Below are 17,028 nucleotides of genomic sequence, written 5' to 3'. Positions count from 1 at the left end.
ATTTTTAAAAAGGAAACTAAATTCAGTGAATAAAAGTGGAATGTTAAGTGAAGTCTTTTTTAAAAGTGAACATTTTTGATAAATCCCTGAGCGCTGTTTTATGTAAATAGTTGGCTGTCATGAATTTTTGCTTCATTTCCAGGTCAGGTTGGCCTCCGCTAAGACACTGTTGTTGTTTGGGGTGGGGAGTTAATTGGTTCTGTCTTTATGGAATGCTATTTTTTAGCTAGCTCACTGATACAATAGGAGGCCTGCTCCAGAAATGATTTCATGCTTGCAAGCTGCCTTTTTTTTAGACAAATGCTAAGGGTCCAGAGGTCAGGCAAAAATAATGTATTTATATTTTTTATTGTAGTATTTCTGGTTTTTTTACACAGTGGGTCATAGAGCATTAAACATTACAGAGCAATTTAACCTTCCACAATGTAGCTGTATGTTCACTTATGTTCTGTAAAGTTCTGAAGTCACTAAGGAATAATATTTTCTAGGTAGTTCTATGTGGTGGGTCTGCTCGAATTCCAAAGCTACAACAGCTGATTAAAGACCTTTTCCCAGCTGTGGAGCTGCTGAATTCTATCACACCAGATGAGGTCATTCCCATTGGGGCAGCCACAGAAGCAGGGATCCTAGTAGGGAAAGAGAACCTCTCGTTAGAGGAGGAGGCACTATCTATTGAGTGTTCTGCCAAAGATATTCTAGTTAAGGTAAGTCTCATAGTTTAATATTGAAACTTTTTTACTCCACTAATGCAAAAATGGATCAATATTGGTGGTGACTCACTTGGAAATGTTATGTTCATTGATTTACAGTGGTGGTAGTCTCCAATAACCATGCTAGCACTAGCAATTGCATTGCAACTTCCTACTAAATAAATCAATATGTAGGGCCTGATCCATAGCCTATCAAAATCAATAGACATACTCCTGTTGATTTCATTGGGCTTTGGATCAAATCCTTGCTATGCTATAATAGCTGAATTTACCATTCCGTGTGCAGTATTTTCTATAGCTACAATAGGAAATGCTTCAAATACTACCATGCTGCAGCATTTGCCTTTATTGTGAGTATTAATGCTGAATTATACTTTTAAGCAGAGACCACTGTATGTAGCTATCATCTGATAATTAAAAATCAGTTTTTGCTAGCTTAACTCCCATTGAGTAGAGCCGAATAAAACTCTAGACTCAAACGTCTTTAAATATGAACTCCTTCTGTAAAGTTCAGAGATTAGATACGTCATGCCAACTTTTCTTGTTTGTTAGGGTGTAGATGAATCGGGGACTGACAAATTCACAGTGCTGTTTCCATCAGGAACTCCCTTGCCAGCACGAAGGCAGCACACACTACTTGCCCCAGGAAATAATTCCTCTGTATGTCTTGAACTATATGAGTCTCTAGGCAAAAGTCCTGCAAAAGAGGAAGACAAATTTGCACAGGTGTGTACATACAAGAAGTTAATATAAAATTCTTGCTGTGAATTATTTGGAAATTCAGTGGATGTACAAGAACAGACTTTTTGTTGGGAGGAGTGGAAGTCCCTACACTAGTCTCTCTAGAAATTGCCTTTAAATCATTCCCATAAACAGATCATACTGACTTTCCAAGCAAAGTATTTTTTAAAAAAGGAATTCTACCTTTACCTAGCACCTTTATCAAGCTGAAGAATCCTGCAAGTGCTTTGCAGGCTGCTCATATATAGAGCGCTGCTGAAATGCAGCAAGCAACTAGCCCAGCAACATACTTCACAATGGTAAGAGAACTTTTTGGCCAGGAATGGTGGGGTAAATAGCACACACAGTGCTACAGGATCTATTCAAGTCCACCTAGATTGAATAGGATCTTAGTTTCAAATACTGCTTTGGAAAAAAACACACAGTACGTTACATGGTACTCAACTTCTCTAAATCAGAAGTATTAAAAAACAGTCAGGTACATCTAATACTCCCTGGATGAGTAGTGGCAAGGATTCAATGTTAGCCTAGTGGATAGAGCACTTGACTGCAAATCAACAGAATCCTTGAAGAAATGCCTCCTACAAAAAGCACACTTAGTTGGTCTGCATTCTGCATGGTGCTGATCACCTCTAGCTGGAGGTACTTTCATACCACTTAGTAGCCAAAGACAAAGGTTTGCCATAACTTGAGCTTTTTAGGAAGGGAATGGGAGTGTTCTGAAGTTCACATAGTGAGTATTTTAGGACCTGATCAAAAGAGGTGATGAGCATGCTCAACTGATACTGAAATTAATGGGAGTTGAAGGTGCGCTGCCCCTTTCAGGATCAGACCTTGCATAGCCTTTCCCATTTCAAGGAGCTACCTTTACATGAAGTGACCTCAACAGAAGGATTGAGCCCTTCCTGTATGGATCTCTCTTGCACGTACACATGGACTTACTGTTTTGCAACCTACTTTGTATCTTAAATTACTAGTAATAAATTCTGAACAGAATAAATAACATTCAGCATGTACAATTTTGATTATTTTGGGAAAATGCAGTACTTGTGATTTTGTCGCCTCCATTTGGGAGAGTTAGGATCACAGAAATGTAGGATTAGAAGGGACCACAATAGGTCATCTAGTCCAGTCCCTTGCACTTAGGCAGGAGTAGTATAATCTAGATTGTGCCTGACAGGTGTTTATTTAACCTGTTCATAAAACCTCCAGTGACAAAGATTCTACAACCTCCCTAGGTAATATGTTCCAGTGCTTAACTGCCCTTACTTAGGAAGTTTTTCCCTACTATGCAAGATCAATCTCCTTTGCTGCAAATTAAGCCCATTACTACTTCTCTTTATCCAGAGGACAGTACTCCTTCCTAGGCAGTCATTTCCCATTTTGTATTTGGGTAATTGATTATTCCTTCCTAAGTGTAGTATTTTGCATTTGTCTTTACTGAATTTCATCAGACTGTTTTCCAATTTGTCGGCTGAGTTTAGGTTCTTGTTTTAAAATCCTAGACTTGAGAGACAGCATCAGCAGAATAGGCAAGTGGGCAGTGGCCTAGAACATTAGAGCAAGGGATTTCATTCCTAACGACGAATGTATTTCTGTAATTTGGACACTAGATCTGTTCATGTGCTTAGTTTACTTTGTATCAGTGCATATAATCAATTTTAGCCTTTTATTATTATTTTTTTAAACAGATTGTACTCCAGGATTTAGATAAAAAGGAAGGAGGTCTTCATGACATATTAACTATTCTCACTATGAAAAGGTACCAGAAATCCAAATATTTCCTTGTCTGTGCATTAACTCACTGAGTGCCTATGAAAAGTACATTTGAGAGAAATAGACTTTTTCTGCTGCTGAACTTCATCTGAGAATTGATTATATTTTCTCTCTAAGAAAGAGCAGCAGTTAATTTATTTGTGGGGCTCTTGCAACCTCGGTATGAATTTGTGGGGAATCTGTGGTTTATCTTTTTCTGCCTTTCCCAAAAGCCATGTTAATGTTGATTCTTGATGTCCCTAAATAAAATTTTTCATACATGCTATGTTAAGATCTATTTTCAAGACTTCTGGTGTACAATATGTAAATATTTATTTCTCTCTTGCTTAGGGATGGATCCTTACATGTTACCTGCACAGATCAAGATACAGGAAAATGTGAAGTCATCACTGTTGAAGTGGCATCATAGTTTCATTTGAAAGGAGACTCTTTTTGTTGGCTTGTTTCCCAAACGTGTGAGTGTGAGAGAGAGGGAGAGAAAAAAATACTTTTAATGAGCCATTGCAGACTGGAATAAATTAGATAACAGCATTTCAGCACCAAATCTTATTTTTTTTTTTAAGTTACAAATGAAAATATAATGCAAAAGGTCACCCCAAACTTTCAGATAATAGAGAGAGTAATGCAAATCCCCATCTATCTATCGATATTTAAGTTTCCAAAAGTGACACATCCAAATGTTTTTATTATTCAGTAATAGGTTTATTACAGAATGAAGACTTTTCAAATCATATGATTTAAGTTAGGGGTTCCTGCTTCCTATCTCATTAACCTAATAGAGACATAGACCCTTTTGGAACTGTTGATACATCAGTCATAAACAGCCAACCAGTGAACAAGCAAAAATCAGTCACCTGTTTGTAGTTGGGTCCTTAAAGTTTGTACCAAGTTGTATCAAAACTTGAGTAGAATCATAGAATCATAGAATATCAGGGTTGGAAGGGACCCCAGAAGGTCATCTAGTCCAACCCCCTGCTCGAAGCAGGACCAATTCCCAGTTAAATCATCCCAGCCAGGGCTTTGTCAAGCCTGACCTTAAAAACCTCTAAGGAAGGAGATTCTACCACCTCCCTAGGTAACGCATTCCAGTGTTTCACCACCCTCTTAGTGAAAAAGTTTTTCCTAATATCCAATCTAAACCTCCCCCACTGCAACTTGAGACCATTACTCCTCGTTCTGTCATCTGCTACCATTTGAGAACAGTCTAAAGCCATCCTCTTTGGAACCCCCTTTCAGGTAGTTGAAAGCAGCTATCAAATCCCCCCTCATTCTTCTCTTCTGCAGGCTAAACAATCCCAGCTCCCTCAGCCTCTCCTCATAACTCATGTGTTCCAGTCCCCTAATCATTTTTGTTGCCCTTCACTGGACTCTCTCCAATTTATCCACATCCTTCTTGAAGTGTGGGGCCCAAAACTGTACACAGTACTCCAGATGAGGCCTCACCAATGTCGAATAGAGGGGAACGATCACGTGCCTCGATCTGCTCGCTATGCCCCTACTTATACATCCCAAAATGCCATTGGCCTTCTTGGCAACAAGGGCACACTGCTGACTCATATCCAGCTTCTCGTCCACTGTCACCCCTAGGTCCTTTTCCGCAGAACTGCTGCCTAGCCATTCGGTCCCTAGTCTGTAGCTGTGCATTGGGTTCTTCCGTCCTAAGTGCAGGACCCTGCACTTATCCTTATTGAACCTCATCAGATTTCTTTTGGCCCAATCCTCCAATTTGTCTAGGTCCTTCTGTATCCTATCCCTCCCCTCCAGCGTATCTACCACTCCTCCCAGTTTAGTATCATCCGCAAATTTGCTGAGAGTGCAATCCACACCATCCTCCAGATCATTTATGAAGATATTGAACAAAACCGGCCCCAGGACCAACCCTTGGGGCACTCCACTTGATACCGGCTGCCAACTAGACATGGAGCCATTGATCACTACCCGTTGAGCCCGACAATCTAGCCAGCTTTCTACCCACCTTATAGTGCATTCATCCAGCCCATACTTCCTTAACTTGCTGACAAGAATACTGTGGGAGACCGTGTCAAAAGCTTTGCTAAAGTCAAGAAACAATACATCCACTGCTTTCCCTTCATCCACAGAACCAGTAATCTCATCATAAAAGGCGATTAGATTAGTCAGGCATGACCTTCCCTTGGTGAATCCATGCTGGCTGTTCCTGATCACTTTCCTCTCATGCAAGTGCTTCAGGATTGATTCTTTGAGGACCTGCTCCATGATTTTTCCAGGGACTGAGGTGAGGCTGTCTGGCCTGTAGTTCCCAGGATCCTCCTTCCCTTTTTTAAAGATTGGCACTACATTAGCCTTTTTCCAGTCATCCGGGACTTCCCCCGTTCGCCACGAGTTTTCAAAGATAATGGCCAATGGCTCTGCAATCACAGCCGCCAATTCCTTCAGCACTCTCGGATGCAACTCGTTCGGCCCCATGGACTTGTGCACGTCCAGCTTTTCTAAATAGTCCCTAACCACCTCTATCTCCACAGAGGGCTGGCCATCTCTTCCCCATTTTGTGATGCCCAGCGCAGCAGTCTGGGAGCTGACCTTGTTAGTGAAAAGAGAGGCAAAAAAAGCATTGAGTACATTAGCTTTTTCCACATCCTCTGTCACTAGGTTGCCTCCCTCATTCAGTAAGGGGCCCACACATTCCTTGGCTTTCTTCTTGTTGCCAACATACCTGAAGAAACCCTTCTTGTTACTCTTGACATCTCTGGCTAGCTGCAGCTCCAGGTGCGATTTGGCCCTTTTGATATCATTCCTACATGCCCGAGCAATATTTTTATACTCTTCCCTGGTCATATGTCCAACCTTCCACTTCTTGTAAGCTTCTTTTTTATGTTTAAGATCTGCTAGGATTTCACCATTAAGCCAAGCTGGTCGCCTGCCATATTTACTATTCTTTCGACTCATTGGGATGGTTTGTCCCTGTAACCTCAACAGGGATTCCTTGAAATACAGCCAGCTCTCCTGGACTCCTTTCCCCTTCAAGTTAGTCCCCCAGGGGATCCTGGCCATCTGTTCCCTGAGGGAGTCGAAGTCTGCTTTCCTGAAGTCCAGGGTCCGTATCCTGCTGCTTACCTTTCTTTCCTGCATCAGGATCCTGAACTCAACCAACTCATGGTCACTGCCTCCCAGATTCCCATCCACTTTTGCTTCCCCCACTAATTCTACCCGGTTTGTGAGCAGCAGGTCAAGAAAAGCGCCCCCCCCCCCCCCCCCCCCCAGTTGGCTCCTCTAGCACTTGCGCCAGGAAATTGTCCCCTACGCTTTCCAAAAACTTCCTGGATTGTCTATGCACCGCTGTATTGCTCTCCCAGCAGATATCAGGAAAATTAAAGTCACCCATGAGAATCAGGGCATGCGATCTAGTAGCTTCCGTGAGCTGCCGGAAGAAAGCCTCATCTACCTCATCCCCCTGGTCCGGTGGTCTATAGCAGACTCCTACCACTACATCACTCTTGTTGCACACACTTCTAAACTTAATCCAGAGACACTCAGGTTTTTCTCCAGTTTCGTACCAGAGCTCTGAGCAGTCATACTGCTCCCTTACATACAGTGCTACTCCCCCACCTTTTCTGCCCTGCCTGTCCTTCCTGAACAGTTTATAACCATCCATGACAGTACTCCAGTATGAGTTATCCCACCAAGTCTCTGTTATTCCGATCACGTCAGTAACGAAACTGCTTCTCAAGACTGCAAGGTGTGATCCCTTTTGGAGTTGAGAGTCCTGTGTGCAGATTTCGCTGTTCAAGCTAATGTCAAATGGCTTTGTGATCACTACATGGAAAACCTGTATGAGGGAAGACATTCGTGTGTACTTGTTTACTTATGGAATAGCAATAAAATGGTTTTATATACATGTTGATGCACACTATACTTAATGGCAGGGATGCAGACAGCTTTTTCAAACCTAGTACGGTAAATTCAGAGCACTACTTGGTTTATGGTGGATAGAAACTTTAGTGTGTTTTGCTGCTTGCAGAGTACACTAGGTATAATAATTGAGTTAACCAGACAAGTGCAGTTTTTACAGTACTTAGGATCCAAGTTGAGAGGCTTAGCACCAGCAATTTTCAAAGATATCAGTTCACATTGATTTCAGATCAGTACCAATTCAATTCAAGTGGGAGAAATGTTAAATGGTTAAAGTTATAACCCTGATCGATGCAGTAGTACTTCACCTTGACATTTAAAGGGCCACAAATATAAGGATTGGAGAGGAAGGCTGATCTAGTGCTTAAGGTGCTAGGATAAGACTTGAGACCCACACCCAATTCCCTGCTTTGTCACAGACTTCCCATCTGTCCATAGATATGTCACTAAAACTCACTGATACGTTCCCACCTGTAAAACAGGGATAACAGTGTCACGGAAACACAGGATCGGTGCTATCTCCACAGCTTTGGAAGAGTCTCTAGGAGGAACCCTGCAATGTGCTAGACCCCCAAGGGATCTTACTCTTCCTCCAAGGTAGGTCATGCCGCAGAACTGCCTCCTTGACTGAACCTCTGGGTATCTTGCATACCTCAAAACCTTTTCCTATAAACCTCAGGTGTCAGTTCAACCATAAGCAGTAGAGCCTTTTTTGATCTGTTTAGACTCCCCAGTATCAATTTATCAATCTGGCTGTATGCCTCTAAAGCTTGGGCATTGAGGGGGTGAGACAGCAGAACTAGTCCACAGGGTCAACCATGTACAAATTGCAAGTCTTTTCAAAGCCTGTGACATTGGCATCTCTATCCACCCCTTCCTTGAACTGAGGCAACAATTTGGTATCTAGGCTCCCTGTGGGAATTAGCATCACGGCGTCTTTCTCCTCTTACCCCTCAATAGGTTCTGTTGCCCCTCTGCTACTCCATATTCAGTTCATGCTTTCTCTGCTTCCCCTGGTGCTTTTGCTGATTCCCATGGTCAGGTCGTTCCTTCTCAGTCAGCTAGCTCCTTTGCTCTCAGCTCCAACTCCCACCACTTCAAATCTGTCAGTGGGAAACCTGGTCATGAGGACACACTGCTGGAAGGGGAAGCGAGTCTTGAGGATGCTACGTGGCTGCCTGTGTTCCTCAGACCCTCTTGGAACGAGGCCTCTGGGGCTGACAGCGTACTTGTGGCACGAGGGGCGGGTTTGGTGGCTTCCAAGCCAGGCTATTCCACTGGGGGAGTGTGAAGGTCAGGCCTCTGGTCTCAACTCTCATGCCCCAGTGTATCCAATTCACAGGGTGTACGCAGAGCAGACCCTGAAGCATAATCACTTTATCATGCCCGTAGGAGGTGGCTGGGAAAAGGGTCTGGGGTACCAGGACACAGATGCTGGCAAGGCCCAATGTGGTGGACCCAGATCAGTTTGTGCCCAGTGAATAATCCTGAGGGGGAGCTTGGACCCTCAGTTAAGGTGCCTATAGCGAGAATGTGCCTGAAGTGGGGTGCCCAGGAAGGGTGCACAAAGGCTGGGGTGTAGGACCTGCAAAGGTGCTCATGGGAAATTATCTGGATGACTGGCCAGATGGTGCCCAGAATGGCTTGGTCCTTACCAGGAGCCAGAACCACAGAGTACCACCCTGTCCGCACCCATAATCACACACTACCAAGCTTGGGGCTAGCGAGCTTCTGACTGAAGAGTGTGCTCCCTGGGACAGGGCTGCATTGGGCTAAGACAGAGAGGGGGAAACCAAGGCACAGCCAAGAGGTTTGTGACTTCAGTCCCTGCCAGCAAGGAGGGACAGGTCATACTCCCTGCCCTAGCAGCTGAATTTCAGACAGGACTGCAGGAGGATATTCCCCTATCCCCCCCCTTAGACAAACCGAGGGCCATGGCAGGCTGCAGTGCTGCAAACTTTCTTAAGGCTGACTGCAGGGTAAGATTCCTGTGGGAGAACGGATTCCTGTATAGGGAATGGGTTCCTCCCCAGCACTGAGGCTTGGGTCATCAGGAGACAGTTTGTGGTTCCTTAGAGGTACTGTCAGAGGCTATTGTAGCTGGCCCATGATGTCCCCCTCTCAGGACATCAGAGGATCCAGTGCACCAGGCAAAAGTTGCTGCAGAACATACTGTTCTAGACCTTTGATGCAGTCAAGCAGTACTGCAAGTTCTGTGATCCCTGTCAGAGGGTAGGAGTAAGTGTAAAGCAGCCCTGAGACAACTGCCCATCATAGAGGGAATCCTTCCAGAAGGTGGCGATGGACATTGTGGAGCCCCTTATCAAGGCAACCCGGTCAGGGAAGAAATACATTCTGGTGGTGGTAGACCTAGTGAGTGGCAAACTCAAGGCAGACGCACTGCTGACCATTGTCAGTAGAATAGGGCTCCCCAGCGAGGTCCTTACAGAGCAGGGAAATAATTTCATGTCAGCCCTTCTGTGGTGCTTATGGGAGAAATGTGGGGTGTGGTACACCTGTGTCTCTGCACATCACCCTCAGACAAATGGTATGACCACCCTGTGCATACCTGCTCATCCGGCACAAAGACCAAATGATGGTTCTCATCCATTTGTGATGGGCCTTCTAAGTTATCAAACCATTCAATTAAGTGAACTATGTGGTGGAACTGTCTGCCCCGGCTCACAGCCACCAAGTTGATCACGTCAATATGATGAAACCATACTTTGACAGGGAGAAAGTGGTGCTGGCAGTGGGAGAAGAACAAGGAATATCCCCTGGTAGATTTTATGCCTGAGATGGGAGCCAGGCCTCCTCTAGAATCAATTCCAGCAGGCCTGGGCTCACTAACCTAGCTGCCTAGCAGGTGTAGACAGGAGCCCAATCTCCCATCAGATGTTCCCCATTCAGAGTCACTGGTTCAAGTGACCCGGCTCAGAATGGTCTCGAAGAGGGAAGAGATGAGACATTGGGAATTTTCTGTAATTTTTATGAAGCCTATGTGTGCATCAGTTTCCCCTATATTTTGAAAGGCTTCTCAGTGGAGGAAAAAGAAAAAAATACTTTCTCTGTGGAAAGTATGCATCCGATGAAGTGAGCTGTAGCTCACGAAAGCTTATGCTCAAATAAATTGGTTAGTCTCTAAGGTGCCACAAGTACTCCTTTTCTTTTTGCGAATACAGACTAACACGGCTGTTACTCTGAAATCAGTGGAGGAAAAAAGACTGTTTGGGAGATACAGGTATGAATGTTGCCTAGCTGTCTGAACGGGTCATTAAAAAGGACTGGCGGAGCCAACCCCATATCAATGGAAAATCCAAGAAGACAATTGAAAAGCCAATCACCAGGCACTGACACCTAGCAACTAATGACCCAGAGGGAGATAGATTTCCCTGCTTCTTAGCAGGGAAGCTGAGCAAAGATCCCAGCTCAAGAACAAAGGATTGGGAAAGTGTGTATAGGAGGGGGCAGGGAGGGGAGACAAGAGGTTGCTTCTGGAGTGAGGTAGGAGGCTCTCACCTGGGAACTGACCAAGGAGGTCAGACTGAGAGAGACAGAGCCTGAACATGGGAGTTCACTACAGCTTGGTTAGGCTCTGGGCTAACCAGGATGATCTATGCCAGGGGTGGGCAAAGTTTTTGGCCTAAGGGCCACATCTGAGTATGGAAATTGTATGGTGGACCATGAATGCTCACAAAATTGGGAGTTGGGGTATAGGAGGGGGTGAGAGCTCTGGCTGGAGGTGCAGGCTCTGGGGTGGGGCCAGAAATGAGTTTAGGGTGTGTGTGTGGGGGGCTCTGGGCTGGTGCAGGGGATTGGGGTGCAGGGGGATGAGGGCTCCAGCTGGGGGCACTGGGGATGAGGGGTTTGGGGTGCAGGAGGGTGCTCAGGGATGGGACCAAGGGATTCAGAGGGCAGGAGGGGGAACAGAGCTGGGGCAGGGGGTTGGGGCGTGGGAGGAGGTCAGGGGTGCGGGGTCTCAGCAGCGCTTACCTCAAGCTGCTCCCAGAAGCAGTGGCATGTCCCCCCTCCGGCTCCTACGCTGAGCCATGGCACCGGCCAGGCGTCTCTGCACTGCCCCTGCAACTCCCATTGGCAGTGGTTCTCAGCCAATGGGAGCTGCGGGGGTGGGGCTTGGGGCAGGGGCAGCGTGTGGAGCCCCCTGGCTGGCCCTATGCATAAGAGTCGGAGTGGGGACATGCTGCTTCTGGCAGCCGCATGGAGCCATGGCACAAGTGGAGCTGGGCAAGCCCCCAACCCCACTCCCTGGCAGGAGCTTGAGGGCTGGATCCAAACGTCTGACAGGCCAGACGTGGCCCACCCCGGTCTATGCTTTAACTTTCAGTTCTCTGTGCTAACCCCCAAGGGCTTCCTATGTTGTGTTCCAGCTGACTTAATAAACACGACTGTTTTAACACCACCATTTGAGCGTCACTGCAAATACTTGGTACAAGTCTCTGCCAGCAGCCTTGGTCAGTTGGACTCACTGAACAAAGCTCACAGTGTGAATCAGGAGAGCTAAAACCCCACAGGTCTCAAGAAGACTGTGAGGTAGCATGGCCTACCCTGGAGATAGCATGGCCTATCCTAGGCAGAGGTGTGGCCAGGGGGTCTCCGTGCACTGCCCCAGGCATGGACTCCATGGGCTGGGAACAGGGAACCACAGCCAATGGGAGCTGCAGGGGCGGTGCCTGCAGGCAGGGGCAGCGCACACAGCCACCTGGCCGCCCGTGAGCCTAGGAGCTCCTGCCAAACATGCTGCTGCTTCTGGGCACCGCCCAGCCAGAACCTGCACCCCAAACCCCCTCCCACACCCCAACCTCTTGCCCCAACCCCCTCCCAGAGCCCTCACCCCCTCCTGTACCCCAATTCCCTGCCCCAGCCCTGAACCCCTCCCACACCCAAACTCCCTCCTGGAGCCCGCACCCCAATCCCCTGCACTAGGCTCAGCCCAGAGCCCCCTCCCACACTCCGAACCCCGCGGCCCCACCCCTCAGCCCAGAGCCTGTGCCCCCACCCCTGCCCCAGCCCTGTGAAAGTGAGTGAGGGAAGGGGAACACAAGCAATTGGGGGGAGAGGCTGGAGTGAGTGGGGGCAGGGCCTTGGGGAAGGGGGTGGGGCAAGGGTGTTTGGGTTTGTGCGATTAGACAACTGGCAACCAGATCTCAGGGTAAGATAATGAATTGCCCTGGGCACCTCTCCACCACTGCAGTGTGCTGGCTGTGCACCTACTCTAGAGGTGGCTGTGTGATTCCTGAATGTATTTAGCTTTGCAACAGACAAAGAAAACAGAACTGATTATTTTAGTTTAAGCTAATAGCAATGAGACTTACTGTATTGTAGGCACACCAACTGTTAATACGCTCCTATTGTTTGTCAGGATATCTAGCTAAATGGAAATAGATCCTCTTCTGAAGGGTATTCAAATATAATGGAATTGTTACTGGTCTGGAAATTCTGGTGGGAAAATTCATGCCATTGACCAGCAGGGCTTTAACAATGTGGGTAACATACAGACGTCCTGCAAAATCCAACAAAATCTTGGTTCTTTTTCCTGTAACAGCTTCAGCATTCCAGCTTTGGCTAAGCACAGTGAGTAAACTAATTTAGATACGTTCTTTCACAAACAATCTTTCTAAATCCTCTGAGACTGTCTCCTTTAGCAAACACAGAAGGTTTTTTAGAAGCAACAGATTGCCTGCAGTTAGAAGCAATAGATTGCCTACTTTTTATCCCTTTTCTTTCCTGTTCAATGGCAGCTGAACTTTTTGGTAAAAATCTTTATACATGTGTAGAGCAGAGTACAAAGACTTCTGCCCTGGTTTAGTCCTCTGTCATCCCTTGACCCCCCCAAAAAATGAACAAGCAAACTGGAGGTCAGTGCTCTGTTACTAGAATAAGAATTTGAAATTAACCTGAGTCCCCAGAATGATACCAGGATCTGTCCAGCAGGAAGGTCAAGAATTGGAAGCCCCTTTTAAATTTTTTTTTTTTTTTGGGTGAACAATTGGTACTGTCAAAGTCAGATTCAAGACTCACAAAATTTGTCAGACCACTCTGTTTATTAGCAAAGCGCTTTGCCAATGCACCCAAATATGTGAGCCTCCTGCAAAAGCTCAAGCTAACTTATTTAAACAGATAAGGGAAAGCCAATTTAACATAAGAGACAAAAGGAAGCAGAAACTGACAAATATACATACATATCTTATTTGCACACTAACGTTTACCAATCTCCTAGCTCAGTAGAAGCTCTAAGTTAATTAGTTTGAAGACCCATTGTCTCACACTCCTTAATGTTTCTCTTCCTGACAACTATATTTCAACAAACCCTTCAAGCAGCATTTCTTTAATGAATTATAATTTCAATATAATTCATTCTACTTTCACAATACCTATCCACTGACTGCCCAGGTCTAAGGCTTTATAATAGGGCAAAAATGCTTTTCTGGGTGTGGAAAGAGCCTAGTGGCAAACAAAGTGCAGAAAGACAGAGGCAGAAAGGAGTGGGAGAACCCAGGAAGGAGACAAAACAAGTAAGGAGGGAAGGAAGAAAAAAGGACTGGACAGGAGACGAATTTGTGGTAATGAGAAAAGAAGAAACAATCAGTTGTGGAGCAAAGTGCCTTTCATAAACTAATAGTTTCAAATAATGTTAACTTTCTAGTGCCTTTTCAATGCACTATATTATATGCTGAATGTCTCAGAGAAGCTAAAACCTTCATTCCTGGCACCTACCCCCAGCCCAAGCAGCAACACTGTCCCACAAGGATACCCCAACCTTATACATTTTCAGAGTAAGAGATAATTAATTGTCAGACCTAGTCCATCCTGCTGTCAGTGCAAGTTTATTTTTTATTGTATATTTACTAATACATTCAGCTAGTTTACATGTTCCAAGTGTTGAGACTTCTACCACTTCCGTAGAAATTTATTTTACAGGCTAGTAAATCCTAAAAGTGACTACCTTTTTCTTTACAGTTTTTTTAATTCTAAAACAACTCTTCCCTGTCCCCAGACATGCAACTTCCTACTAAAAAAAACCAAAACAAAACAAACATTTTTTGATGGTAAGAAAGAGTTGTGGCATATAAATGTCCCTGTTGAACTGTGCAGTAGAAAGCAAACTTTTCAGCCACCATTTATTGCTGAAGTATGTGTTGGTTGAATGCAGAAGGCTCTGTTATTTATTTAAAATAGTACCCATGGGATATGCATCTAATTTCTGAGAGATGCTGTTGTTATTGAACTGCCAGCTTTCACTGTTTTGGATTAATTTGAAGGCTGGTTCAAAAGCAAGCCCTTCTTGCAAGGAAGGATATTGTAATGCAATGTCAGAATAAGATATTTAAAATTTCACTCAGAACTGACTATTAAATGAATCCTGTGACAAATCCAGAAGGCACTGATCATAATATCCCTATTTTAAACCTCCCCCCCCCCCCAAGCTTGGTAACTAGGCAAAAGCATTGGTGCAACCAAATATCAGGAGCCTTGGAGCAAACTCAGTGGTTTGATCATTGGCCTGCTAAACCCAGGGTTGTGAGTTCAATCTTTGAGGGGACCATTTAGGGATCTGGGGCAAAAATTGGGGATTGGTCCTGCTTTGAGCAGGGGGTTGGACTAGATGACCTCCTGAGGTCCCTTCCAACCCTGATATTCTATGATTCTATGAAATGTATCATATAGGGTTGCCGATTTTGGTTGGACATATTCCTAGAGGTTTCATCACAGGACGATCTTTAATTCCTGGGGACAAAGAAAAGAGACAGATTTTTAAAGGTATATAGGTCCCTAGCTGTGTCTTTAGGTGCATAAATACCTTTAAAAATCTGGCTCAACGCTCATGCCTATCATTGTTTCAACAAGAAAACGAAGGTGTTATATAGTCTCCAAAAATGAGGGGATCTGGAACTATTTTTATTAACAAACAGCCAAGCCACAAGTCAATCATGCAAACCAGTGAATAAAGCAAACTCTCTGTGAAATGAAAACAATCTTATGATTATTCCAACCCTCAGCTCTCTCAGGTGGTTAAGGTTATCCCTGCTGGTCCTCCACCTTGCTAGGGGGAGGAGTACAAGAGTGAATAGCACCAAGGCACATGGTGTCAACGCTCACCAGGCTGCAAGGGGAAGAAGTGCTGCATTTGAGTCCAACAGAACAGCAGCACTTCTTCCACCTGCTGATGTGGGTTGCGGTCAAGATGAACTGGAACAGGGGTGGCCAACCTGAGCCTGAGAAGGAGACAGAATTTACCAATGTATATTGCCAAAGAGCCACAGTAATAAGTCAGCAGCCCCCCATCAGCTCCCACATCCTGCTTTCAGCACCTCCAACCAACTGGCAGCCCCCATGGATCAGTGCCTCCCCCTCCCTCCCTGCATCTCCCAATCAGCTTTTTTGTGGCATGCAGAAGGCTCTGAGGGGGGGAGGAAAAGGAGTCAGGGCATGGCAGGCTCAGGGGAGAGCACGGGAAGGGGTGGAGTGGGGGCAGCATAGGTGCCAACTCTGTGGGTGCTCCAGGGCTGGAGCACCCACAGGGAAAAATTAGAGAGCACCCACTGACAGCCAAGCTCCCCTCCTCCCCCACACCCAAGTGCACCGCGTCCCCACTCCTCTGCCTACCTCCTAGCGCTTCCCGCCACCAAACAGCTGTTTGGCAGCACTTAGGACTTTCCAGGAGGGATGGGGGAGGATCAGGGACGCAGTGCCCTCAGGGGAGGAGGCGGAGAAGAGGCGGGGCAGGGACTTGGGGGAAGGGGGGTGGAATGGGGGCAGGAAGGGGGTAGGGACTTTGGGGAAGGGGTAGAATGGGGGCAGGGCGAGGGCGGTGTTGAGCACCCACCAGGTACAGCAGGGGTCAGCGGCTGGGGCAGAGCCAGGAGTTGAGCAGTGAGCACCCCCTGGCCCACTGGAAACTTGGCACCTGTAGCTCCAGCCCCGAAGGAGTCGGGGCCTATACAAGGAGCCGGGGCCTATACAAGGAGCCGCATATTAACTTCTGAAGAGCCGCAGGTGGCTCGGGAGCCAGAGGTTGGCCACCCCACACTAGATCAGTGAATCGGGGAGTCACAGACTATCAGGGTTGGAAGGGACCTCAGGAGGCCATCTAGTCCAACCCCCTGCTCAGAGCCGCACCAGCCCCAACCTGCTCCCGGGGGAGGGAGGTGTCGGGGCTCAGGCGGGCCAATCCAGAAGAGAAGCCCCCTTCTCCCCAAGCCTCCGGAGAGCGGGTCTGCAGCACGGACACAACCCGCGGCCCCGCAAAGCGTTTCCAGGGGCGAGGCGGTCCGCCAGGGCCGCTGGAGGAAAGGCAGCGGGCCGGCTCTGACTGGCGACGGACTGGGGCCGCAGCAGGCCGCAGCTCGTCCGTGCACAGGCCGGTTTACAGGCCGGCGCGGCGGCGGCGGCTGCGGAGGAGGAGGAGGAGCGGCTGGGCTGGGCGGCAGCGTTGTTTCCATGCGGTCAAGGGGGGCGGGGCGGGGGCCGAGCACCCTCCGTTCCCGCCAAAGCTGCTCAGCCCCGCCCAGGGCCACGGCCTGCCCGCGGGCAGTCCCAGAGACACTGGGTGGGGGAGGGGCGCTCGTTGGTGAAGCGGGGCTGGACTCGAGACCGAAGGGCCCCCACGGGAGGCAAATGATCCTACTCCCCCAGAGCACGTTTCAGCGCTAGTCCGGCTTAGCTCGGGCGGGAGGGGGGAGGGGCGAGACTCTAGTCAGCGTTTGGCGGGTTCCCCTCCCCCCCTCACCTTAGAGAGCCCCTCCCCGGAGCGGGGTGCTCACCGCTGGAGGGGGGGGGCTGCGCGTGGGAGCGACGCCAGCCGCTCGGGAGCGCGCGCGGAGCGTGAGGGGGTCTCCCGCCGCGCCGGGTGGCCTGGGGGGCGGTCGCGAGGCGCCTCGCGCCCTGGGGGTTC

At 47.4% G+C, this 17,028-nt stretch overlaps 1 protein-coding gene and 1 long non-coding RNA gene across 4 annotated transcripts in view; one reads left to right on the top strand and one right to left on the bottom strand.

Annotated features, from left to right (window-relative positions):
* Positions 1 to 3,758, top strand: part of HSPA14 (heat shock protein family A (Hsp70) member 14) — a 17,068-nt gene extending 13,310 nt beyond the window's left edge. The window contains exons 11-14 of one of the 2 annotated variants that reach the window (XM_073328698.2): positions 489 to 704; positions 1,263 to 1,436; positions 3,143 to 3,213; positions 3,558 to 3,758. In XM_073328698.2, coding sequence (XP_073184799.1) covers positions 489 to 704; positions 1,263 to 1,436; positions 3,143 to 3,213; positions 3,558 to 3,636 — 540 coding nt within the window. In that variant the 3' untranslated portion in view covers positions 3,637 to 3,758. The remainder of the gene's footprint in view (positions 1 to 488; positions 705 to 1,262; positions 1,437 to 3,142; positions 3,214 to 3,557) is intronic. The other variant, XM_073328699.2, reaches the window with a different exon arrangement.
* LOC144930127 (uncharacterized) lies at positions 34 to 17,024 on the bottom strand. Of its 2 annotated transcripts, XR_013635220.1 has the most exons (4): positions 16,864 to 17,024; positions 15,234 to 15,349; positions 3,579 to 3,666; positions 34 to 1,407 (listed from the first exon to the last, which is right to left on the bottom strand). It is a non-coding gene; the product is annotated as an uncharacterized LOC144930127 (long non-coding RNA). The 2 variants fall into 2 exon arrangements; XR_013635219.1 differs by lacking the exon at positions 15,234 to 15,349 and having other exon boundaries at positions 36 to 1,407.
* Between the last annotated feature and the right edge of the window lie 4 nt (positions 17,025 to 17,028).

This window comes from Lepidochelys kempii, chromosome 1 (assembly GCF_965140285.1).
Source record: "Lepidochelys kempii isolate rLepKem1 chromosome 1, rLepKem1.hap1, whole genome shotgun sequence".
NCBI classification, from domain to species: domain Eukaryota; kingdom Metazoa; phylum Chordata; order Testudines; family Cheloniidae; genus Lepidochelys; species Lepidochelys kempii.
This window is presented reverse-complemented; position numbering and strand designations above follow the sequence as displayed.